The 25,431-nt window shown below is 41.6% G+C and overlaps 1 protein-coding gene across 1 annotated transcript; it reads right to left on the reverse strand.

Moving 5' to 3' along the window:
* Nucleotides 1–502: 502 nt before the first annotated feature.
* On the reverse strand, nucleotides 503–21,054 carry LOC129703249 (T-kininogen 1-like). The gene is made up of 7 exons (XM_055645562.1): nucleotides 20,728–21,054; nucleotides 16,021–16,131; nucleotides 15,120–15,210; nucleotides 11,062–11,213; nucleotides 9,525–9,644; nucleotides 6,752–6,838; nucleotides 503–869 (listed from the first exon to the last, which is right to left on the reverse strand). The coding sequence occupies exons 1-7, from the start codon at nucleotides 20,941–20,943 to the stop codon at nucleotides 576–578; spliced, it is 1,071 nt and encodes a 356-aa protein (XP_055501537.1). The 5' UTR covers nucleotides 20,944–21,054; the 3' UTR covers nucleotides 503–575.
* Nucleotides 21,055–25,431: the final 4,377 nt, after the last annotated feature.

The following is a 25,431-nucleotide window of genomic DNA, read 5'->3' on the forward strand; positions in this document are numbered from 1 at the left end:
ATATTGCATTGGTGGATCAGCCCTCCCATGTGATGCTGGGACCCAAAGGGTCCCACTTAGTCTAATATTATATACATATCCAGAGCCAAAAAATTTGTAGACGGTAGCACAGCGCCAGAAATTTGGGTTCGATCCTGACTGCGGGTGCTATCTGTGTGGAGCTTGTACATTCTCCCTGAGACTGGTGGGTTTTCTCTGCCTGCTCTTGTTTCCCCCCACACTACCATGACATGCAGGTTTGTAGGTTAATTGGTTTCTTTAAATTGCCCCTAGTGTGTAGCATGCAGATGTGGAATAGCATGGAATTAGTGTATGGGTGATGGATGGTCGGCATGGATTCGATAGGATGAAGGACCTGTTCCCATATCACTAAACTCAAAATTATAGACCCCCCCACCCCCCCCTCCCCCAGCTTTATGGTAATTCAGAGACCCCACTAAATAATTTATTTTATGAAAATAGTAGCGACGATGGAAATAAGGATTTAGAAATTACAACCATAAAGGTTTATATACTGTTTAATGCATATCATTATGTTTATATTAATGCATGCCACTAGTGGTAATACACATTAATCATGCAGGGGTTTGTAAGCCATCAACACTTTCATGGCTTTCAGCATCTGCAGTTTCTTGCTGACTCTCCGCACTTTCATGGTGCTCCTCGGTAGGTGGAAGAGCAGGTTTAACGTGATGTATGGACTTCCATGGTTGTCCAGGGCAGGTACTGATGACATGAACATCTTCTGTAGAGTGTTCTGCAGAGTGTTCTGGTGGACCAAGTGAATGAACATCTGATGTTGTGTTTTCTGTAGAGTGCGCTGGTGGCCTTTTTGCAAATGGTAACCAACTGGTTATCCCCATCGCCATCTGTAGAGTGGGAAAGGTTATAATATTAACTATCTGTAATAATCACTAATTCTAAAAGTATAGACCGGTTATTTGGTTTGCCTGGAATAGAAAAGAGAATATTGTCTCATAATATCTTTGTTGATCTCATGTTAATATTTTCATATTTCATTTTCATACTTCTTTACGGGATAAGATATCATTCAGCCCATCGAGTCTGTTATGCCTCACAGAGCCATTTTATTTCACTCAACCTTTTCACCTTGCATTCCCATTAATTCCCTTCCCACCCACACCCTTCCCCAATCCTAACACCTTCCTACGCTAGACACAATTTGCAGTGGCCCACATTCAATCACCTGTCAATACTAGTTATATGTTATCCCATGCCTACACATTAGGGGCCATTAACCTACATATCTTCATGATGTGAGAAGAAATTAGAGAATCTGGGGGAAATCAGAGTCAATGCAAGGAGATCATGCAAACTCCTAACAGGCAGCACCAGAGATTGAACTTAGTTTGTTGAAGATGCAAGCCAGCAACTATATTCATTGCTCTGCCTGAAATATGGGTTTATAATGTTGGCAAACATACAGCAAGGCCACCAAATTCAAGTGCAGTTTCATCCCATTTCAAGTAGGATGCAAGGCCACTAAGGACAGTGAGTCGTGTCCTGTCCCTCCTCCATCCCGCAAGCCCAGGCAGGTTAACCTGGCGGGATGTCGCCCACCTCTAAAAACATGGGGGGGGACGTGTCCCCTCTGGCCCCCCCGGGTTTTCCGCCCCTGGTCCCACCATGGAATTAACCATGTAAACCTACGCTGCATTCCCTCAATAGCAAGAATGTTCTTCCTCAAATTAGGAGACCAAAACTGCACACAATACTCCCGGTGTGGTCTCACTAGGGCTCCGTACAGCTGCAGAAGGACCTCTTTGCTCCTACATTCGATTCCTCTTGTTATAAAGGCCAACATGCCATTCTCTTTTTTCACTGCCTGCTGTACCTGCATGCTTACTTTCATAGACTGATGAACAAGGACCCCAGATGCCGTTGTACTTCCCCCTTTCCCAACTTGATGCCATTTAGATAGTAATCTGCCTTCCTGTTTTTGCTACCAAAGTGATTAACCGTACATTTATCCGCATTAAACGTCATCTGCCATGCATCTGCCCACTATCCCAACCTGTCCAAGTCACCCTGCATTCTCATGGCATCCTCCTCACAGTTCATACTGTCACCCAGCTTTGTGTCATCTGAAAATTTGCTAATGTTACTTTGAATCCATTCATCCAAATCATTGATGTATATTGCAAATAGCTGCGGTCCCACCACCGAGCCTTGTGGTACCCCACTAGTCATTGCCTGCCATTCTGAAAGGGACCCGTTAATCCCTACTCTTTGTTTCCTGTCTGCCAACCACTTCTCTATCCATGTTAGCACTCCACCCCCCAATACCATGTGCTCTAATTTTGCCCATTAATCTCCTATGTGGGACCTTATCAAATGCTTTCTGAAAGTCCAGGTACACTACATCCACTGGTTCTCCCTTGTCCATTTTTCTAGTTACATCTTCAAAAAATTCCAGAAGATTATTCAAGCATGATTTCCCCTTCGTAAATCCATGCTGACTCAGACCGATCCTGATACTGCTAACCAAATGTTCGGCTATTTCATATTTTATAATAGACTCCAGCATCTTCCCCACCACCGATGTCAGGCTAACTGGTCTATAATTCCCTGTTTTCTCTCTCTCGCCTTCCTTAAAAAATGGGATAACATTAGCTACCCTCCAATCCACAGGAACTGATCCTGAATCTATAGAACATTGGAAATTTATCACCAATGCATCCACAACTTCTAGAGCCACTTCCTTAAGTACCCTGGGATGCAGACCATCAGGCCCTGGGGATTCGTCAGCCTTGAGTCCCATCAGTCTACCCAACAGCATTTCTTGCCTAACGTGGCTTTCCTTCAGTTCCTCCGTCACCCCAGATCCTCTGGCCACTACTATATCAGGAAGATTGTTTGTGTCCTCCTTGGTGAAGACAGATCCAAAGTACCTGTTCAACTCATCTGCCATTTCCTTTTTCCCCATAATAAATTCACCTTTTTCAGTCTTCAAGAGTCCAACTTAGGTCTTAACTAATTCTTTCCTCTTCACATACCTAAAGAAGCTTATACTATTCTGCTTTATATTCTTGGCTAGCTTACCTTCGTACCTCATCTTTTCTCCCCGTCTTTTTGGTTATCTTCTGTTGTTCTTTAAACATTACCCAATCCTCTTGTTTCCCGCTCACCCTTGCTACGTTGTACTTCTTCGCTTTAATTTTTATACTGTCCCTAATGCCATGTTCGCCCCTTTCTCCCCTTGGAATCTTTCTTCCTCCTAGGAATAAACTGATCCTGCACCTTCTGTATTATTCCTAGAAATACCTGCCATTTTTGTTCCACTGTCATCCCTGCTAGTGTATCTTTCCAGTCAACTTTGGCCAGCTCCTCCCTCATGGCATCATAGTCTCCTTTATTCAACTGTAACACTGGCACCTCCTATCCACTCTTCTCCCTCCCCAATTGCAAATGTCAGTCGGACTCCAGACTCATTATTGCAGAATAACTTGAAATACTCACACAAAATACAGTCAATTGAATGAGGCAAGGGAAAGCCGATGGACCATGTTGTCCATCGTTGGAAAGGAGGGAAGGAAGTTAGGAAAATAAACGGGTGAACGGTTAGTTGAGGGAAACAAGAAATGACGGCTGAATTGAAGGTCCTATCATATTTTCCATATTAAAGATGCTTTGACCAACCATCTCTGTCTCATTTGAACTGTATTAGTTTTTCTAAATGCATGAAAAGGCAATTGTTTGTCCACCTGCAAAAATGTTTAGTAGCTTCCTTCATTAATTTGTCAAATGACAAAATAACTGTTGCTTGAGTTTTAATCATAGAAGGCTGCTCTAGATAGCAAAGTTACAAAATTTTGAGATTTAAAAAATCAAGTCTGCAATTTATCCCATCAGATAAAGCATAAAAATAAGTTTAATTTGACACCTAATTCACTTTCATATCTCAAGTAATAAAAAAGTTATGGCCATTTTCATACTCGGAAATTAGCATCTTGTTCCCTATTGATTTTCTATGGACATAACAAAAAAGCTGTGATCATGGACAGTGAAAAGCCCATAACCTTCTTAAAAATTAAGGGAACTGAATGAAATTTTCAATTATCATAGATTGAAGCATTCTGAAACAAATATAAAATAATCTTACTTGGATGACCTGAAACTAAAGCATATAATTAGTTAGTTACCCAATTGTAGCTAATTTCAAACTTCAATTACTAGATCTAAACATCTATCCATTTCTTAATAAATGATTAACATTTTTAAATAGCCTAAGTGTCCAAATAATATTCACAAATAATTCACAATAAAACATGATTTTTAAATCTCATTCACATCAATTTATAGGCCAAATGGAAGGAATTTAGTGTTCAATTGCTGCAAATTAAAGTCCATTTAAATCAGCTTTCTAGTGGGTTCCTGTGAACGCGCCGGTTTAGAACGTTCACATTGCGCTGGATTTGTGCCCCCAAATGCCCAGAAAAATACTGCGGGATATAAAGAGCCCCAAATGAGCTACTCGCTATAGAAAACTTTATATACAGGGTTCTTAAGAAGCCCCTTGTAATGTAAAAATAAGGTACATACCTTTAATTGTTTGATTTATAAAACTCTGGGGCTGCGAGAGGTTGCGGGTTGAGAGAGTGATTTTTAAACTACTATAAATAATATACAAGGCCATAAAAACTAATAATACCTTTTGCGACGGGGTCTTTCAGCGATTTTTCGTTAATGATTTACTAGGCTGAACATTTTCGATTGCAACAGCCTAGTAAAAATCGCGTTTTAAACCCGCCCCCTCTAAACAGCGCCAAAATCACACACAAGGGGTGGGGCAGATGCTCAATGACGATTCAGGTAGGTTTTGTGACATACCTACTCTAGATGGATAGATCTCATGTGGTCTAGGGAGAGCTAGATGAATGGATAGAGAATAGACTTCTTGGAAGGAAGCAGGGGATGATGGTGGAAGGCTGTTTAATGGAGTGAAGGCCTGCAACTAGACGGGTGCATCAAGGATTGGTACTGGGCTGATTGCAGTCCATGGTTTATTGCAATGATTTAGACGAGAATGGATAAGGCATAATGTATAAGTAAGTCCACAGATTACACTGAAGTGGGTTGCATTGTAGATGGCAAAGATCATTAATAAAAATTACAGCAGGATCTTGATCAGGTGGAATAATGGTTGATGGAACTTAATGCATTTTAGTACGAGGTTTTGCATTTTGGGAAGTCAAATCAGGGCAGGACCTTCACAGTGAATGGCAGGGCCCTGGCGAGTAACATAGAAACATAGAAAATAGGTGCAGGAGTAGGCCATTCGGCCCTTCGAGCCTGTACTGCCATTCAATATGATCATGGCTGATCATCCAACTCAGTATCCTGTACCTGTCTTCTCTCCATACCGCATGATCCCTTTAGCCACAAGGGCCACATCTAACTCCCTCTTAAATATAGCCAATGAACTGGCCTCAACTACCTTGTGTGGCAGAGAATTCCACAGATTCACCACATCAATCTTCTAAATTCAAGCGAGTACAAGCCAAGTATATCCTTGTTTTTACAACATTCTTACCCCTTATACAATGATGTTAAAAAGTGGCCCTTTGAAAAGAGTGATGTAGAGTAGAGGGATCTAGCAGTGCAGGTACCTAGTTTCCTGAAAATTGCATCAGAAATGGATCGGGTGGTCAAGAAAGCGTTTGCCACATTGGCCTTCATCAGTCAGTCTATTGAGTATAGGTCGGGATGTTATGTAACTGTTTAAAATATATTGGTCAGGCCGCATGCAGAGTATTGTGTTCAGTTTTGGTCACCCTGCTATATGAAAGGATATTGTTCTGGAAAGAGTGCAGAGAAGATTCAGAAGGAAGTTGCCAGGACTTGAGGGCCTGAGCTATAGCGAGAGGTTGCACAGGCTCTGGCTTTATTCCTTGGAACACAGGAGGCTGAGGTGTGATCTTAGAGCCTTACGATCTTATACACCTCTTAGATCATGAGGCTTTTAGGTAGAATTGGGATTCCATAACCAGAGGACAGGGGTTTAAGGTGAGAAGGGAAAGAATTAATAGGAACCTGAGGGGCATTTTTTTCACTCAGAGGGTGGTGGGTATATAGAAAGAGCTGACAGAGAAGGCTATTGATGCAGGTACAATAACAACATTTAAAAGAGATTTGTACAGGTACATGGATAAAAAAGGTTTAAAGGGATATTGGCCAAAGGCGGGCAGGTTGGGCTAGTGTAGATGGCGCACATTGGTCAGCATGGGCGAGTTGGGCTGAAGGGCCTATATCTGTGCAGTATAATTATGATTCTTTGACTCCATTACGTATATCTTCAGTGCCAAAGAAAATCTCAGAATAGGCAGAGAGTTGGTTGGTAAAATTTCAGTGGGGGGGAATTAGGATAAAATAGCATTAACAGAAGTACCACTAAAGCCATAGCATTGCAGAATGCCTAACATTCCTCATGACAATGTACGTACAAGGAGAGAGGTGGGAAAAGGGCAGGGATGACTGTGTTCAAAGTCCAATGCAAGGACATGGGGAGAAAATGAAAGTATTCAACAATTCACCTTCATTTGCTATTTAAAAAAAAACAAACGTTGCCTTGTTTTCATCTTGCCGGAAATTGAACCAATTGGTGTCTATCAAGCTGACAAGTTAAATATCCTAATATTAATCGGATACACCACACACCTTTGAAATGTTGCCAAAAGTACAATTCATGCAGAAGTTAACACGGTGAACAAAGAATGAATATTAAGATTACCTCTGCTTCAGACACGGGGTCACAGGACACAGTTCCAGAGACAAAACTTATCCAGAGCATTTCATGTAAAGTTGAAGAGCAGTGCAGCTGGAAAACAAAATATATTGTTTCTTTTTTAAATTAAAAAAAACAATCTAACCATGTAATAGTTCAGATCTAAGTTCCACAAATGGTGCCCGTGTTAAAATGCTTATGTTGACTTTTAGGACAATTAATAACTTAATTGGCACTAACCAAATAAATTAATCTCCTTAATATTAACTGGGACAGCTTGCCAGTGTTATAGTATTTTGTTTTTCATTTAATGTGAGAAAATCTATTGAATAATATCATGCTGTAATTCACTATGAAGTAAATGCTAATAAAGATAAATGACATACGTTTTTGCTGAAGAAACACGAGTGAATATGCTAATATACAAATACAAATTGCCTTTATTGTCATTCAAACAGACAGAGGTTATACCCTGCAGTTATAACAGTAAAATAACCATAACACACAATTAGTACAGTTTCACACAAATATCCATCACAGTGAATCTCAAAACACCTCCTCACTGTGATAGAAGACAAAAGTCTTATCTATTCCCTGTTCACATCAAGGCGATCAAGGTTCCTGATGTTAAAGCCCCCGGCGGGCGTTGGTAAGTCCCGCGGTCGATTAAGCCGCACCGAGCGATGTAAGGCCCTGCGACGGGCCGACTCAAACCCCGCGATTCTGAGCGGGGGAAGTTGCCATTGAGGGAGCTCTCGGAAATCGGTCACCCACCAGGGATTTGCGAGCTCCCGATTTTACCGTCCACAGTGCCTGCGGCCGTGACGTTCGAAGCTCCGCAGTCGGGTCGCCGCCGCCGTCGCGCCACCTCAGCTCACCTCACCTCAGCCAGCTCCGCGATGGTTAGGCCTTTGAGGCTCCACAATGTTAGGCCCCAGCAAGACGGAGACACAACAAGGAAAAGGTCGCGTCTCCGTTCAAGGAAGAGATTAAAATTTCCCCCCACACACATATACATAACTAAAAATAAACCGAAAACATACTCTAACAAGACGAAAAAAAAGAAAAAAAGACAGACGGACTGCAGGTGAGCCACAGCCACAAGGCGCCGCCACACACACTAATATAGACTAAATGAAGGAGATCATTCATCTTAAGGTTGGCCTTTCAGAAACCAAAATCTTTCCAGACTTCACTGAGATTCGTGTCACCAGTACATATCAAGTAGGATTACAATGTGGAATTTTGTCTGCTTTGCAACTTGCACTCAGTCTGAATGGTTGTGTAATGTTATGCTAAATCAAGAGGTGATCCTTGTTCCACATTTCTGCAAACCTAGATTTTGTTCTTCTTCAGAAGTACAGCTGTGAACCAAATCATTTCCACAAATACGTATATGGTCGTGGAGCGCGCTTCAGTAAAGTGCAACTTGCCACAACTTCCTCCAGCTGGCAAACAGGGTAATAGTAGACAACCCATAATGAACCACAATTTTTTTGGTTCATTCAATTGTTCTAAAGAAGGGTCCTGATCCAAACAATTGTCTGTCCATTCCTTCCACAGATGCTGCTTGACTTACTGAGTTCCTCCAGCACTTTGTGTTTTGCACAACTTCTCTGATGGGTGTTGGTAATGATCTAAATAGGACCGCACAAGAAAGGGCTTTCCATCTCCTTTAGGCCAGTTCCATGGTGTTTTATGCCTGCAACCTACTCCAAAACTGTAGCAAAATCTGTCATCAAATCATTAGGAATAAAGCAGTGAATACAGAAAATTCTCAGTAGAAACAGGCCATTCGGCCCACGTTGACCATGCCAACCAGCGATCACCCCCGTACGCTGGCACTATCCTACAAACTAGGGACAATTTACAATTTATGGAAGCCAAATAACGTACAAACCTGGACATCTTTGGAATGTGGGAGGAAAGTGCAGCACTTGGAGAAAATCCACATGGTTATAGGGAGAATGAACAAACTCCGTACAGACAGCACCCGTGGTCAGGATCAAGCCTGGGTCTCTGGCGCTGTAAAGTAGCTACTCTACCACTGGGCCACCCTTGTGGTCTGACCTGTTGAATTTTTCCTGTATTTTAATTGCCTATTTAAAATGTTCATCATCCATGATGTTTTGCTTAAGTATCTCCTCTTCAGAATTATTTTGCTGCTGTGAATGACATCATGTGCCTTTGGCATAAGAATCACACATACAACTTTGCTATTTGTGGATATTTAGTGGAATTGGCAGGTGCAATAGAGGTAGGATGAACTATCCAGCACCATTACAACCATCTGATTAAAAGGAATTTATCACTGGAAAGGATAATGGGCATTTTAATGCTAATCCTTAGTTACCATGGATACACGGAGGACAGTCTTCTTCTTGAGTTATTATTCATTTTGTTGTCTTGCTTTGAGATCAAGCAACTTGTTTCTTCCCAACTATTATCAGACAACTGAATCATCCTACCACAACTAGAGATTAGTGCTGAACTACTATCTACCTCTTTGATGATCCTTGGACTATACTTGATTGGACTTTGCTGGCTTTACCTTGCACTAAATTGGATTCCCTTATCTTGTATCTATACATTGTAAATGCATTGAATGTAATCATGTATTGTCTTTCTGCTGACTGGTCAGCATGCACCAACAGCTTTTCACTGTACCTCGGTCCGTGTGACAATAAATGAAGCTGAAACTCAAACTGGCTAGATTCATTTGAGACAGTGAAGAGCTAGCCATGCTAAAAGGAACTGTAGTTTATCTTCAAATACTTACCTTTGCACCGTTAGCGATGAAAGGGCATTGAATGATGTCCTCATCAGCTACAGCGGGATCTTTACTACATTCAGTCTCCTGCATCCTGAACGTCATTCTGTACAATGTTCCAGCCACCAGCTGAATGTAAACAGTATTAACAGTAGAGTATTAGTATGGAAAACATAATTGCTGCCCAATATCGTTATTCCAATAGTCCTCATTTTACTTCCTTGTTTAATTTTTCACACATCCTTTACTTAAAATATATTATAGTTGCACATAATGTAGAAATTTCCTGCCCCTCACGGCGGTCCCTCCGAGGCCTCACCACCGTCGATGCCCCCACTTCACGCCTCCGTGGTGCCGACCCGGGCCCCAGCTGCGGGCTCCGTCGACCGCTCTGCCCGACCCAGACTTCGACCCGCGAGGCCCCGGCCAGGCCCTGACCCAGGCTTCTACGCAGCGATCCGGGAGGCATCGATACTACAGCGCTTCAATAAAAGCCTCCGGCCACATTCCCCATCCACAGCTGCGGCATGACCGTCGGGAAGCCTTCTTTTGGACACAAAACGTCAACCATTGCTTCTCATCAGAGATGCTGTCTGTCCTGCTGAGTTACTCCAGCATTTTGACTTGCCTTGCTTCTTAAAATTGATCTTATCTTGTGTAGTTTCTTTTCCCTAACAATGCCCAAATATTTTTAAAATTCTACAAGCCTCCAAAAGTCATAATAAAAATCAAACCCCAACTACAACGGATCTGAAAAGGGATCTCAGCCCAAACAATTGCCTATTCATGCTCTCCAGAGATGCTACCCAACCTGGTGAGTTACTCCAGCACTTTGTGTTTTTTTACTCAAGATGCCAGAATCTGCAGGACCTTGTGTTTTCTGTCTAAAGAAAAATCATAGGCAGGCTGTCCCGCTGAGTTGCTCCAAGCACTGCTTGTCTATCTTCAAACGCCTGACCAGGACTGCCTCGCTCTCTCTCTCTCTCTCTCTCCCTCCCTCTCTCTCTCCATAACTGCTGTCTGGCCCGCGGGAGTACAATATCGAAATCTTACCTGCCTAAATGAAGAACCCCCCCATCTTTCCGTTTCAGTCTATCCAACTCAGGGCTTACCATTGGCAGGAGGTCCCACGCGTGACCGCCCAAAACTAACGATATCGCACTGATGATTTTGGAAATATAGAGCAATGGAACGCAATGTACGAATTAGTGCCAGGCCTGTTAAGAATGAGGTTGGAAAGTAATTCGATACAAAAAAGTTGCCAGAGATTTACAAAATGCTGTAAATCTAATGCTATGTCAGTAGTTAATTTTAAATATGTGGTTGACAGAGTTTCATTAACAAAGAGTTTTAATAGAAGTGGCACAATGGTTGCTAGTAATCCTTTACATTGGACTTTAGAACAAGTTCAAGGGACTAAATGTCTCTCATCTGTTCGTATTCTTTCATAAGAAAATTGGAAAATTCATGATGACCTGAACTAAATGACTCAAAATTTGAATGAAAATAACACAATAATTGATACATTTGAGAATAAAAGACTAACCTGACTGCTGAAGTTGTACACCTCAGCAATACGGAAGTAATTTTCGTAAGTGCTGTTACTGTTGAAGGTTTTGATAGCATGGGCACCTGCTTTTTTTGCTGCAGAATCATCAGTTGCCTTTGGTTCTATACATCCAAAGCATATTATACGTGCTGGGAAGCAATTCACAGATGGTTAGACTACAAACAAGCAATTGCCGTAAATAAAATTATAATGGAAACAACAATGAATTTTCCCAGTATGATAACAGATAATTACATCAGCTCCCTAAAGGAGTCATTCCCTATTTTCTATTCGCCTATTTTCTTCTCCATAAATTATAGGGTTTTTTATATTCAAAACGTGACCTGCTTGTCATTTGAAGTTGAGTGGGAGATCTGCTTCCATTATAACCATATAACAATTTACAGCACGGAAACAGGCCATCTCGACCCTTCTAGTCTGTGCCGAACACGTATTCTTCCCTAGTCCCATGTACCTGCGCTCAGACCATAACCCTCCATTCCTTTCCCATCCATATAACTATCCAATTTATTTTTAAACCTGCCTCCACCACCTTGACAGGAAGCTCATTCCACACAGCCACCACTCTCTGAGTAAAGAAGTTTCCCCTCATGTTACCCCTAAACTTCTGTTCCTTAATTCTCAAGTCATGTCCCCTTGTTTGAATCGTCCCTACTCTCAGTGGGAAAAGCTTATCCACGTCAACTCTGTCTATCCCTCTCATCATTTTAAAGACCTCTATCAAGTCCCCCCTTAACCTTTTGCGCTCCAAAGAATAAAGCCCTAACTTGTTCAACCTTGCTCTGTAACTTAGTTGCTGAAACCCAGGCAACATTCTAGTAAATCTCCTCTGTACTCTCTCTATTTTGTTGACATTCTTCCTATAATTAGGCGACCAAAATTGTACACCATACTCCAGAATTGGCCTCACCAATGCCTTGTACAATTTTAACATGTCATCCCAACTTCTATACTCAATGCTCTGATTTATAAAGGCCAGCACACCAAAAGCTTTCTTTACCACCCTATTTACATGAGATTCCACTTTCAGGGAACTGTGCACAATTATTCAAAGATCCCTCTGTTCACCTGCATTCTTCAATTCCCTACCATTTACCATGTACGTCCTATTTTGATTTGTCCTGCCAAGATGTAGCACCTCACACTTATCAGCATTAAACTCCATCTGCCATCTTTCAGCCCACTCTTCCAACTGGCATAAATCTCACTGTAGACTTTGAAAATCTACTCCATTATCCACAACCCCACCTATCTTAGTATCATCTGCATACTTACTAATCCAATTTACCACGCCATCATCCAGATCATTGATGTACACGACAAACAACAGATCCCTATGGCACCCCACTAGTCACTGGCCTCCAACCTGACAAACAACCATCCACCATTACTCTCTGGCATCTCCCATTCAGCCACTGTTGAATCCATCTTGCTACTCCACCATTAATACCCAACAATTTAACCTTCTTAACCAACCTACTGTGAGGAACCTTGTCAAAGGCCTTACTGAAGTCCATATATATACAACATCCACTGCTTTACCCTCATCAATTTCCCGAGTAACCTCTTCAAAAAATTCAAGAAGATTAGTCAAACATGACCTTCCAGGCATAAATCCATGTTGACTGTTCCTAATCAGACCCTGTTTATCCAGATTCTTATATATATTATCTCTAAGTATCCTTTCCATTAATTTGCCCACCACTGATGTCAAACTAACAGGTCTATAATTGCTAGGTTTACTCTTAGACCCCTTTTTAAACAATGGAACAACATGCGCAGTACGCCAATCCTCCGGCACTATTCCCGTTTCTAAAGACATTTGAAATATTTCTGTCATAGCCCCTGCTATTTCCACACTAACTTCCCTCAATGTCCTAGGAAATATCCTGCCCGGACCTTGAGACTTATCCACTTTTTATATTTCTCAAAAGTGTCAGTACTTCCTCTTCTTTAAATCTCATAGTTTCCATAACTACTCTACTTGTTTCCCTTACCTCACATAATTCAATATCCTTCTCCTTGCCGAATACCGAAGAAAAGAAATTGTTCAATATCTCCCCCATCTCTTTTGGCTCTGCAGATAGCTGTCCACTCCGACTCTCTAATGGACCAATTGTATCCCTCGTTATCCTTTTGCTATTAATATAGCTGTAGAAACCCTTTGGATTTACTTTCACCTTACTTGCCAAAGCAACCTCATATCTTCTTTTAGCTTTTCTAATTTATTTCTTAAGATTCTTTTTACATTCCTTATACTCCTCAAGCATCTCATTTACTCCATGCTGCCTATAATTATTGTAGATCTCTCTCTTTTTCCGAACCAATTGTTCAATTTCCCTTGAAAACCATGGCTCTTTCCAATTTTTACTATTTCCTTTCAACCGAACAGGGACATAAAGATTCTGTACTCTTAAAATTTCACCTTTTTATGTCCTCCATTTCTCTTCCACATCTTTCCCATAAAACAAACTGTCCCAATTTACTCCTTTTAAATCCTTTCGCATCTCCTCAAAGTTAGCCCTTCTCCAATCAAAAATCTCAACCCTAGGTCCAGTTCTGACCCTCTCCATAATTATATTGAAACAAATGGTATTGTGATCACTGGACCCGAACTGTTCCCCAACGCATACTTCTGCCACCTGACCCATCTCATTTCCTAACAGGAGGTCCCGCACCGCCCCTTCTCTAGTAGGTACTTCTATGTATTCCTGCAAAAAACTATCCTGCACACATTTTACAAACTCCAACCCATCCAGCCCATTTACAGAATGTTTCCCAGTCTATGTGTGGAAAATTGAAATCTCCCACAATCACTACCTTGTGCTTACTACTAATATCTGCAATCTCCTTACATATCTGCTCTTCCAATTCTCGCTCCCCATTTGGCGGTCTATAATACACCCCTATAAGTGTTGCTACCCCTTTCCCATTTCTCAGTTCCACCCAAATAGCCTCCCTAGACGAGCCCTCTAATCTATCCTGCCAAAGCACTGCTGTAATATCTTCCCTGATAAGCAATGCAACAACTCCACCTCTTGCTCATCCAATTCTATCACACCTGAAGCAACAAAATCCTGGAATATTTAGTTTCCAATCACAGCCCTCCTGCAACCATGTTTCACTGATCGCCACAACATCATACTTCCAGGTGTCAATCCAGGCTCTAAGTTCATCCACCTTTCTTACAATGCTCCTAGCATTAAAATATACACATTTAAGAAACCCACCCGTTTCATATTCTTTGTTGATTGTCTTTTTCTTCTCTCTCCCCTACATTTTGGGTCAGAGTGTTACCATTCTCTGCCTCCTGCCTCACACACTGACTGCTAGCTTTCCCAATTTGAGTCCCTTCCCCCCAACCATACTAGTTTAAAGTCTCCCCAGTAGCCTTTACAAATCTCCCCGCCAGGATATTGGTCCCCCTCGAGTTAAAGTGCAAGCCGTCCTTTCTGTACAGGTTGCACCTTCCCTAAAAGTGGTCCCAGTGATCCAGAAACTTGAATCCATACCCACTGCACCAATTACTGTTTCAAATGGTCATCACATGGTCTAATGACATTCTGACATAAGGAAAATAAAACCAATTCATTCTCTTGCCATTTTTCCTTGTGCTTTGAGAATTAAAGACCTGGAATGGTGGCCACCCACTAGAAACATTCTGGTAATGCAAGGCCAACCAAGATATTTAAATAAGACATCTTTCTGAGTTGATGGGCTTTTGAACACACTCTCAAACATGGTGATGTTGCGGCACCTAGTGGTGGGGTGGGGAAGTCAGAAGCCTTGTGATTGGTCGGCACGGTCATGTGACTGCGGGCGTTTGTTCGCGGGCTATTAGCCAGTCATTCAGCACTCCTCCCAGTGACAGGAGGTGTGTTTGTTAGCTAAGCCAGGCACGTGGTTTTCACAAGTTTTAATTCCGTTTTTTCTGTAAATAAAAATTACTTTACTCAACCTGCCTGGTCTCGCTTCAGTGAGTAATTAATTTCTCCCCCTTATATACTTGGTATCATTTTTGTAAGAACTCTTACCTGCAGCTGTAAAAGTGCAGTTGTGTGAAGTCACTTGGGTTTTTCTTTGGAACACATTGATTAACACTTCTGAACTACATTCACCAGTTGACTAAAATAACATCAGAAGCAGAATTAAAAAAGAATTAAGTTGAATTCATTCTAACAAGGTTGGTTAAAATATAATTACAAATAAAACTTGACACAATTTATAACAACGTACAAGACACTGTACTTCAAGTATTTCAGAACTCCAAGTATCCATTCAGTCCAGCACCCTGCTCCTCAATGGATGCATAGATTTAGCCACCAGTTCAATACAATACCAATGGGTAAATGGTTGAACTGGGCTAACATAAGCTGCCTTTTCTTAATAGCTACACATGTGCGATAACCAGCTTTGCCCCTTTTATTACACATTTGACAAATAAATTATCAATGTACTAAGACCATTTAGCATTTATAAAATGCTCCCCACCACCTCAGGGCATTCCATGGCATTTCATTAGTATTGAGGGAGGCACTTCTTGGCTTTGAGGGATATAATTCTTCCCATGCTATCTCCCAGGGGAGTAATCCCATCAATCCCATTCCTCTTCTCCTTATTTCCCTGCATCCAGAGATCTAAATTTCTCTCATGTGCCCACCGGCTCCCATTTGATTATTTTTGCCATTAAGTTAGAAGGGATAATTTGAAGAAGCTATTTAACCAAACAGTACCATATCTTTGGGAGGTGGGAGAAAAAATAAGCACCTGGAACAAATAAACATGTTCACAGAGAAAACAATTGCAGAAAAGTCCAATTTGATATCATCTAAAGAGAGGATCAAATCCAGGTCACTAACTGCTACAACACAGTACTGATTTAATTTATGACTTGTAAGTAAGGATGCTTTCAGCTTAGATTTTCAGAAAACTTACAGCTTCTTTAGGTGCTCTGTAGTTGCAATCTTTCCAGAGACTATTGCTTTCAGTGGGACAGTCTGTTTCACGGATAGAAAACTTGAGGAAGTAGTGCTTCTCACGTCCTCCCTGTGACAAACAATTTTTATCAGATAAGCACTTTGGATCCTCAAACTACAAATATGAGTTCAAAACAGTGTACACAAAATGCATAGACACGTAAAAACAAAATGATTAAGAAATTGTAATGTGGCAGAAAAAGATGGGTCATTTTTCCGGGAGGGAGGTTGTCCCACCAAGATGTCACAAGACTCACCCCAAGCTGTTCACAAGCTATTTCAATGATTTGGTTGAATGGATCAAGTTCACATATCCACTTATGGAGTGGATTATAACTCCATGTTATATGCTGATTGTACTAAGCATGAGTGAGGAGGACATAAAATAACCATAGGAGGATACGATCAGGCAAGGATGTGCAAGGATATGACAGATGGAATACAACATGAAGAAAATATGATGGTCATCGATTTTGATTGAAAAATTAGAAATGGGAATTTTTCTAAAGTGTTTTTATTCAGAGGGAACATATGAGCCACATGAATCATTGGATGTTTTCACCTTGGATTTCGAAGCATGAATGTTGACCTTATTCATGCATGTAAGATCCATTGAGGTCTTGACAGGGTAGATGCAGAGATGTTTCTCTTGGTGAGGGAATATTATACAATAAAATTGCTCAAATGATAAGTTCTTAAGGAACTTATGTTAAGTTGCAAGAGAAGTACTTGGATACATGTCTCCACAAAGGAATAAAGAACACACACACACACATAGGGGAACAGATTGCTTGTTATAACATGGAGATGTTGATGTAAATACGCATAGCTGATGTCTCAGTCTGAAGAAGGGTCTTGACAGGAAATGTCACCAATTCCTTCTCTCCAGAGATGCTGCCTGTCCCAGTTACTCCAGCATTTTGTGTCCATCTCCAGCATTGGATTAGCCATGTTCATATTGAGTGCTGGGGCAGACTTGAGAGCCCAAGTTGCCTATCCCTGATCCTCTTTCCTCACATTGTTGTGATCTTGTGAAAGGTAAGATGTTCAGGAAATAATGTGGACAATTATCCGTCGGACTTTGTTTTAAGAAGATTTGACACCAAAAGTAAAGGCATCTTGCTTGAATTCTACACATTTCATTGAGATTTGAACTGGAATACTCTGTGCTAGTCTGGGATTCAAATCAAAGAAACAGTGAGTCTAAATTGAGGAAGGAGATGCTAGCTTCATTGTATGAAGAGAGATTATGCAGATAAGGCCTGCAGACTCTTGAATTTAGAAGATTGAAAAATAACATTCTGAAGAGGATTGACAAGTTTACATGGGGTTGTTATTACTCTTTGCCGAACCAGAACCAGAACCGAGAACCAGGAGGTCTGAAGAAGGGTCTCAAAATAAAGTGTAGAATCATTCAGCCTAGGGTGGAATCATTCAACATTACTTCACACAAAGGGTAGTGGATTGTGGAATTCACTACCCACGGGGCATGGAAGGCTGAAGGAGGACAGAGAGGAGAGAGACGATAGTTAGCTGGCGATATGGGTGGAGCCTTTATAGCCAGCTGCAGCTGGGACTCTGAAAATCATGCCAAAACCTGGCCACTCTTACCTATGTACTCAGTGAGCTGTTTCTATGCATTACTAAGGATTGTACTTATGTATGAGAGTTGGATATAGCTCTTGGGGCTAACAGAATCAAGGAATAAGGGGGAAAAGCAGGAGCAGGGTACTAATTCTGGTGGTTCAGCCAAAATCATATGTAATGGCAGTGCTGACTCGAAGGGTTAACTGGCCTACTCCTGCGCACACTTTCTATGTTCTCTGATTCTGATAAAAATCTTACTGATCTGTTTGCAAAAAAACAATAATTTCTCTGTGTCTTAGTACAAGTGATAATAAAAGAACCATTGTGCCATTGAAGCAATTGGATACAAATGTTGGCTCAGCCAAGGAGCCAGAGGGTGGTGGTGTAGGGATGTTATTCAGAGTGGAGGCCTGTGAGCAGCAGTGTGCTGCAGGAGTCAGTGCTGGGGTCACTGTGGCTTGACATTCAAAGTAAACATTTGTTATTAACATAGTGGTACATTTGGGGATAACACCAGCATTGGTGGTGTAGTGGACAGTTCAGATAGTTACTTGAGATTACAACAGGGTCCAGATGCTTTGGGAATGTGGGGCAAGAAATGGCAGAGGGAATATAACAGCCAAATGTATGCTTTTGCAATTTGGTAAATTATACCAGGGCAGGACTTGCCCAGTGAATGACTGGACCATGGAGAATGTTGGAGAACAGTGAATCAGGAGATAGAAGTGCATAGTTTCCTGAAAGTGACAGCACATAGAGACAGGGTGAATAAGAAGGTATTTGGCATACTTGACTTTGGTGAGACTAAGAGTATTATGTGCAGTTATGGCCACCAAACTATAGGAAAAATGCCGTTATTAGAAAGGGTGCATGAAAGAATCACTAAACCAAAACTGGGACTAGAGGATTTGAGCTACAGTATGAGGAGGGAGTAGGTAGGCTAGGACTTTACAGCGTAGCAGGCAGAGGGGCGACTTTACAGAGAAATAAGAAAATTAATGAGTGGGTTAACATATGATGAACATTTGACAGCACTGGGCCTGGAATTTACAATGATGAAGGGGGGTCTCATTGAAGCTTACCGAATAGTGAAAGGCTTGCATAGAGTGGATGTAGACAGGATATTTCCACTGGTGGGAGATACTAGGACCAGAGGTCATAGCCTCAGAATTATAGGTTGATTCCTCAGGAAGGAGATGAGGAGGAATTACTTTAGTCAGAGGGTGGTGAATCTGTGAAATTCATTGCCACAGAAAGCTGTGGAAGGCAAGTCAATGGATATTTTTTAAGGCAGAGATAGATAGATTATTGATTAGTACGGGTGTCAGGGGTTATGGGGAGAAGGCAGGAGAATGCTGTGTAACTGTGTAGTGCTGTTCCTGCAAAGGGAATTAAAATGGAAAGCTATGACATACAAGAACAATTAGTTTTAATTGAAAAAAATTGAAAGGACCTTGATGGGACCAACTAAAGAAATAAAGCACAAAGCCTTGATAAGAATTAGAATGAATATTATTTGCATACATTTATGTGTCTATCTAGTACATCGGAGTACATCGGTGAAGTATGCAATTGGAACTTCACAAGATTGAAGGCTCATTACATTCTCTAAGCAAGATAGACGTAGAAATTCCAGATAAGATAATAAAAAAACACATGAAAAACTATGAAATGTTTCTCAGCCCATTTTTCCTTAATGTTCAACATATGTTTAGTTTTGTTTAGTTTAGATATACAGAGTGGAAACAGGCAGTTCGGCCCATCGAGTCCGCACCGACCAGCGATCCCCACACATTAACACTATCCTACACACACTAGGGGCAACTTACACATTCACCAAGCCAATTAACCTACATACCTGGACGTCTTTGGAGTGTGGGAGGAAACCGAAGATCTCAGAGAAAACCCACACATTCACGGGGAGAACGTACAAACTCAGTACAGACAGCGCCCGTAGTCTGGATAGAACTCGGGAATCCGGCGCTGCAAGCGATGTAGAGCAGCAACTCTACCACTGCACCACCGTGGCCGCCAACTACGTATTACTGTAAATTATCATATGGCGGTTATATTTCCCCTTGCCAGCTACAAATTTTAATAATGTTTGCAATCAATAAACTGAAGTAATTTTGCACGATTATGTTCTTAACTGTTAAGATGCAAAAGTGGAAACATTTATTAGATGATATAATTTGCTTTCTATAATTATAATGTACTTCCACGTATGGATATATCTTGCTTCAGAAGGGGTGTCACTTGTGGAATGAAGAATTTTGCAACCAAGTCCGTTCGAGTTATGAGCTGATATACTGTAATCTCAGTGAAAAATCTAGGCTACAGTTCAACTCTGAGCAAAGCCAAATCCAGCCATGATTTTAATTACCCAGTTTATAATTCCTTTTTTGTGCACTTAGTTTGCATTCTAACAAAAACATTAGAAAAACAGAGATCTGACAGGAAAATATTGTACTGATATTCTAGTTATTTGTTTTCTTCTTTATTGTGCAATATACCAAGAATTTGGTTTTTGTTATGTTTAGAAATTGCACTGATTCTTAGTGCTCATGGGCCAGTGGACAATGCTGCTAGTGAAATAGTATGGTGACCTAAAGTGGCAAGATATACAGTCCCGGTGGAGTGCCGTACGGATTAAGAATGAGGCACTATGTGGCATTTTAAAGCTCCAATTTCCTGCGTCTTGGCACATTGAGTTATAATCTGCTCTTTAATCTGCACAACTTCGATCTAAAACAAAACAGAAAGCATTTTGCAAACAGTGAGCAGACCTGTCAGCAACTGTGGAAAGAAGAAATGGTTCACTATGATCGAAGCACAAGTGGGGACAATGCCTTAAGCAAAAGCCAAAAAAAGAGATTCAACGGTCAACAAAAACACAACAATACCCAACTCCTGAGAATCAGGATATCTTCTTCTTAAATTTACCATGGACATAAGATACAAATAAGATACAAAAACCAGACCGAAAAAAATATTAAAATATCAATCTGAAAAATGAGATCAATTCACCTGCAACTCACACTGGAAGATATCGATAACAAATAACATGAGATTTGCTCACCTGAACTTGAGCATCAGTGACCCTGTAAAGAGCAAATTTATTCTCTGCTATCAGCTCCGTATTTAATTTACGAAGACTGAAATCCACAGCGATTAGAACCTCTGTCTCATTACAATCAATGTGCCGGATTTCAGGAACTTCAACGGATTCCGGCTCTGATTCTGCATTAATGTTTAAAAGTTGAATGATAAAGATTGCAACGTATAACAGCTTCATACTGAGAAGGAGATGTACAGAACACGCTGCCTCCAACAGGTATCAGTAAGGGAAGATGGATCAGTGCGTTACAGTCCCTTATGACTGTGAGACAAATAAGTCAATGGGGAACTCAGTAAAAACACATTTCAGTAAACATATGACATTGTTTATGCAAGATTATCACGTTGAATTTGCAATATTTAACAAACATTAGCTATCAGTCTAACTTTGAATGACCTTAACTTCAAGATAAAAAGATAAGCATTGATACATCTCTGCCCTTCTGCCTCCTCACGCCCACATAACCCAAATGTCACCAAGGTTTTACATTGAAAATCAAAGTTGTGTAAACTGTTGTGCAAATGAGACACAGGTTAGAGGTAAGTCCTATCTTCTGTTTTAATGTTATGATATTTTACAATTCACATATATTCAACGTTGCTATTCAATCAAATAGACAGATTGACAGAAAGAACATGTGGACAACATCTATATCAATCTATATAGCACATTAACCAAGTTTAAGCGACTTAAAAAGATCACTCATGGTGGGGTGATAGAGGAGAGGTGATAATGTGCAAATCTACCGTGGCCTACAAAAATCTGAAAAACCCTTTGCATACTGGCCAAATTAAATTGCTGTCAGAACTGTCAGCAACAATGAATATTTCTGATGTTAAAAACTATTAAAAAATATTGAAAACTATTGAAACAGATTATATTTATTTCAAAACATTTTTTTATCAAAACATTTTTTTATTAGAATCAAAATTTGGTAAAACACCAGAATGTTTATGTATTTAAAAGCTAACAATTAAAAAAAAAAATATATATATATATTAACTATCACCTCACTACTGAACTTTCCTTTGAAAAGGGGAAAGTTGAGCAGAAAGTTTGTACAAATTGTCACGAATTGTACGAATGTGACACAACGACAGTAAGCTGGAGTCTGCTACTGGAACCCTTTCAGAAATTATATACGAAAACACTCACTGTACTCTCTGACTTGGAAATCCCCAAATTGCTGAGTTACACATCTTCCAATTTCTTAAGTAAAGTTCAGTTTAGTTTAGAGTTCACACCAATTATGGATGTTCCATGTTATACCACTTTTTCATCCACTCCCTACACATTAGGGAGAATTTAATGTAAGCCAGTTAACCTACAGCCCTGCATGTCTTTGGAAGGAAACCATAGCATACAGAGGAAATCCACATGGTCACAGGGAAAATATGCAAACTCCACACAGACAACTCCCGAGGTGAGAATCGAATGCTGTAAAGCAACAGCTCCTCCCATTTCCTCCAAATACAAGGCATAGCTATGGGCACATGCATGGGCCCCAGCTACACCTGCCTCTTTGTCGGGTACGTTGAACAATCCTTGTTCAATACGTACCAGGGCCCCATCCCCGACCTCTACCTCCGTTACATTGACGACTGCTTTGGGGGCACCTCCTGCACCCACACACAACTGATGGACTTCATCCACTTCACCACCAACTTCCATCCGGCACTCCAATACACCTGGACCATTTCCGACACTTCCCTACCATTCCTTGACCTCACCATCTCCATCGCAGGGGACAGGCTTCTGACCGACATACACTACAAACCAACTGACTCACATGGCTACCTGAACTACATGTCTTCCCACCCTACCCCCTGTAAAGACTCCATCCCATACTCTCAATTCCAATGCCTACGCCGCATCTGCTCCCAGGATGAGACGTTCCACACCAGGGCATTGGAAATGTCCTCGTTCTTCAGGGAACGGGGATTCACCTCCACCACCATAGATGCGGCTCGCACCAGGGTCTCTTCCATACCCCGCAACACTGCTTTCTCTCCCCATCCCCGCACTCGCAACAAGGGCAGAGTCCCCCTAGTCCTCACCTTTCACCCCACCAGCCAGCAAATACAACAAATAATCCTCCACCATTTCTGCCACCTCCAACGTGACCCCACCACTCGCCACATCTTCCCATCTCCCCCAATGTCTGCCTTCCGCAAAGACCACTCCCTCCGCAACTCCCTTGTCAATTCTTCCCTTCCCTCCCGTACCACCCCCTCCCCGGGCACTTTCCTTTGCAACCGCAAGAAATGCAACACCTGTCCCTTCACCTCCCCCCTCGACTCCATTCAAGGACCCAAGCAGTCGTTCCAGGTGCGACAAAGGTTCACCTGTATCTCCTCCAACCTCATCTACTGCATCCGCTGCTCTAAATGTCAGCTGATTTACATCGGTGAGACTAAGCGGAGGTTGGGCGATCGTTTTGCCGAACACCTCCGCTCAGTCCGCAATAACCTACCTGAACTCCCGGTGGCTCAGCACTTCAACTCCCCCTCCCATTTCCAATCCGACCTCTCTGTCCTGGGTCTCCTCCATTGCCAGAGTGAGCAACACCGGAAATTGGAGGAACAGCACCTCATATTCCGCCTGGGTTGCTTGTGTCCGGATGGCATGAACGTTGAATTCTCCCTGTTTTGCTAGCCCTTGCTGTCTCCTCCCCTTCCTTAACCCTCGAGCTGTCTCCTCCTATCCCCCCGGGCTCCTCGGGCTCCTCCTCCTCCCATTTTCCTTCCTTCTCCCCCCCACCCCCCATCAGTCTGAAGAAGGGTTTTGGCCCGAAATGTCGCCTATTTCCTTCGCTCCATAGATGCTGCTGCACCCACTGAGTTTCTCCAGCATTTTTGTGTACCTTCGATCTTCCAGCATTTGCAGTTCCTTGTGGAACAGCTTGACCAGCTTTGCCTCTCTAAAGAGATAACTTTGAAATGCAATGTATATATTGCATTATGTGGGAATTTTGGGAGCCTTCCTAAGTCCCGGAAACAGGAAGAGATTGTGTCATTATAGTCCACCTAACATGCTGGGTATTTTTTGAATGGCACATTTTAGAATGTAATGACCCCTCAGCTTAAGAGAATATGGGCAGTTTTCTGTTAGAGGAGCAGCAGCCATTTTCATGTGAAGGTGAGACCATTACCTCTCTGACAGGGAGATGCAAAGGGGAGGCTGAACATTCAGAGCCCATTTCAGCAGTCATGAGATTGGGAGGAGAAAGGACGAAGAAATAGTATCTCAAATATATTATTGTCTGGAATACTCCTGACAATAATAAAAAAAAATAATGAGGAAAATAGATAGGTTGGATAGGAGGGCATATTGATAAGGTGAGATGAAAAAGGTTTGAAAGGACCTGAGGGGCAACCTTTTCACACTGGTATGGTAGGTATGTGGAACAAGCTGCCCGAAGAAGTAATTGAGGCAGGTACATTAACACCATTTAAAAGGCATTTGGACAGATACGTGGATAGGAAAGGTTCATGTGGGTTAGTTGCTGGCAAATGAGACAAGCTTGGATGGGGCATCTTGGTCGGCATGGATGAGTTGGGCTGAAGGGCTTGTTTTCCACGCTGTGTGACCCTATGAATCTGACTGACCAATTTCTACAGATGCACTACAGAAAGCAACCTATGGGCATGTGTTACCATTTAGTTTGGTATCTGCGCTGCACAAAACTACAATAAATTGCAGAGTAGTGGAGACACAAGGCACTGCCGTTGCTGGAATCTTGAGCAAAACACAATACGCTGGAGGAATGTCAGTGGGTCAGGCAACATCTGTTGAATCAATGGACAGAGAATGCTTGCAGAAGTTGTGGATGCTGTACCATCCATCACACAGACCATCTTCCCCACCCTTGCTTCATTTACACTGCCTCGGGAAAGCAGCCGACATTATCAAAGACCGTTTACACTCCAGTCATTCTTTCTCCATTCTCCTGTCGGGTAGAAATATAAAGGTTTGAAAGCAGCTACCATTAGATTCCAGAATAGCTTCTTCCCCGCTGTTATTAGACTACTGAACTGAACTTTAATCAAAGTACGGTCGTATGGACCTCATCTCCAAACCTTGTCCCATTGCGGTCTTGAACTCTCTTGGAAGCTATAACATTATTCTGTGTATTCTGTTCATTTTTCTCTTTGCATTAACTTGTGTATGGCTTGGTTGTACTCGTGTATGATATGATTTAATTGGATAATGGTCTCATAGCAGAAGCGACCACGTCGCGGGGCTGGAAACTGGAAGGATCCCGAGCTAATTCTGCTACCACCATCATCTATTGCAACAAGTAATGGCTCCCACTGATTGTCCCCGGAAGCTTGATCGTTTTCATGCGGATGGTAACAGCGATGTGAACATTTGAAACATGGAAGATGGACACGAAAGAAGAAGACTGTATAACATGCAAAACTAAGCTTTTCATTGTGTAATAATAAATTAACACCAATGCCAATGTACTATAAATCTATTTCAGACCCTCATTTGCATGCCATGTTGGTCGAATTCAAAGTGTTTTATTGGTGAATAGTTTATTTCTTGTTCTGGTGTAATATCCCTTTCTTAATGATTTTTGCATCTTTTCCTCCTTTTTAGTGTTACATTTCCACGCCCAATTAGCATTGGTGAATCTTTCAGCTCAGATGGTCAGACCTC

The sequence above is a fragment of the Leucoraja erinacea genome, chromosome 14 (assembly GCF_028641065.1).
Source record: "Leucoraja erinacea ecotype New England chromosome 14, Leri_hhj_1, whole genome shotgun sequence".
Lineage (NCBI taxonomy): Eukaryota > Metazoa > Chordata > Chondrichthyes > Rajiformes > Rajidae > Leucoraja > Leucoraja erinaceus.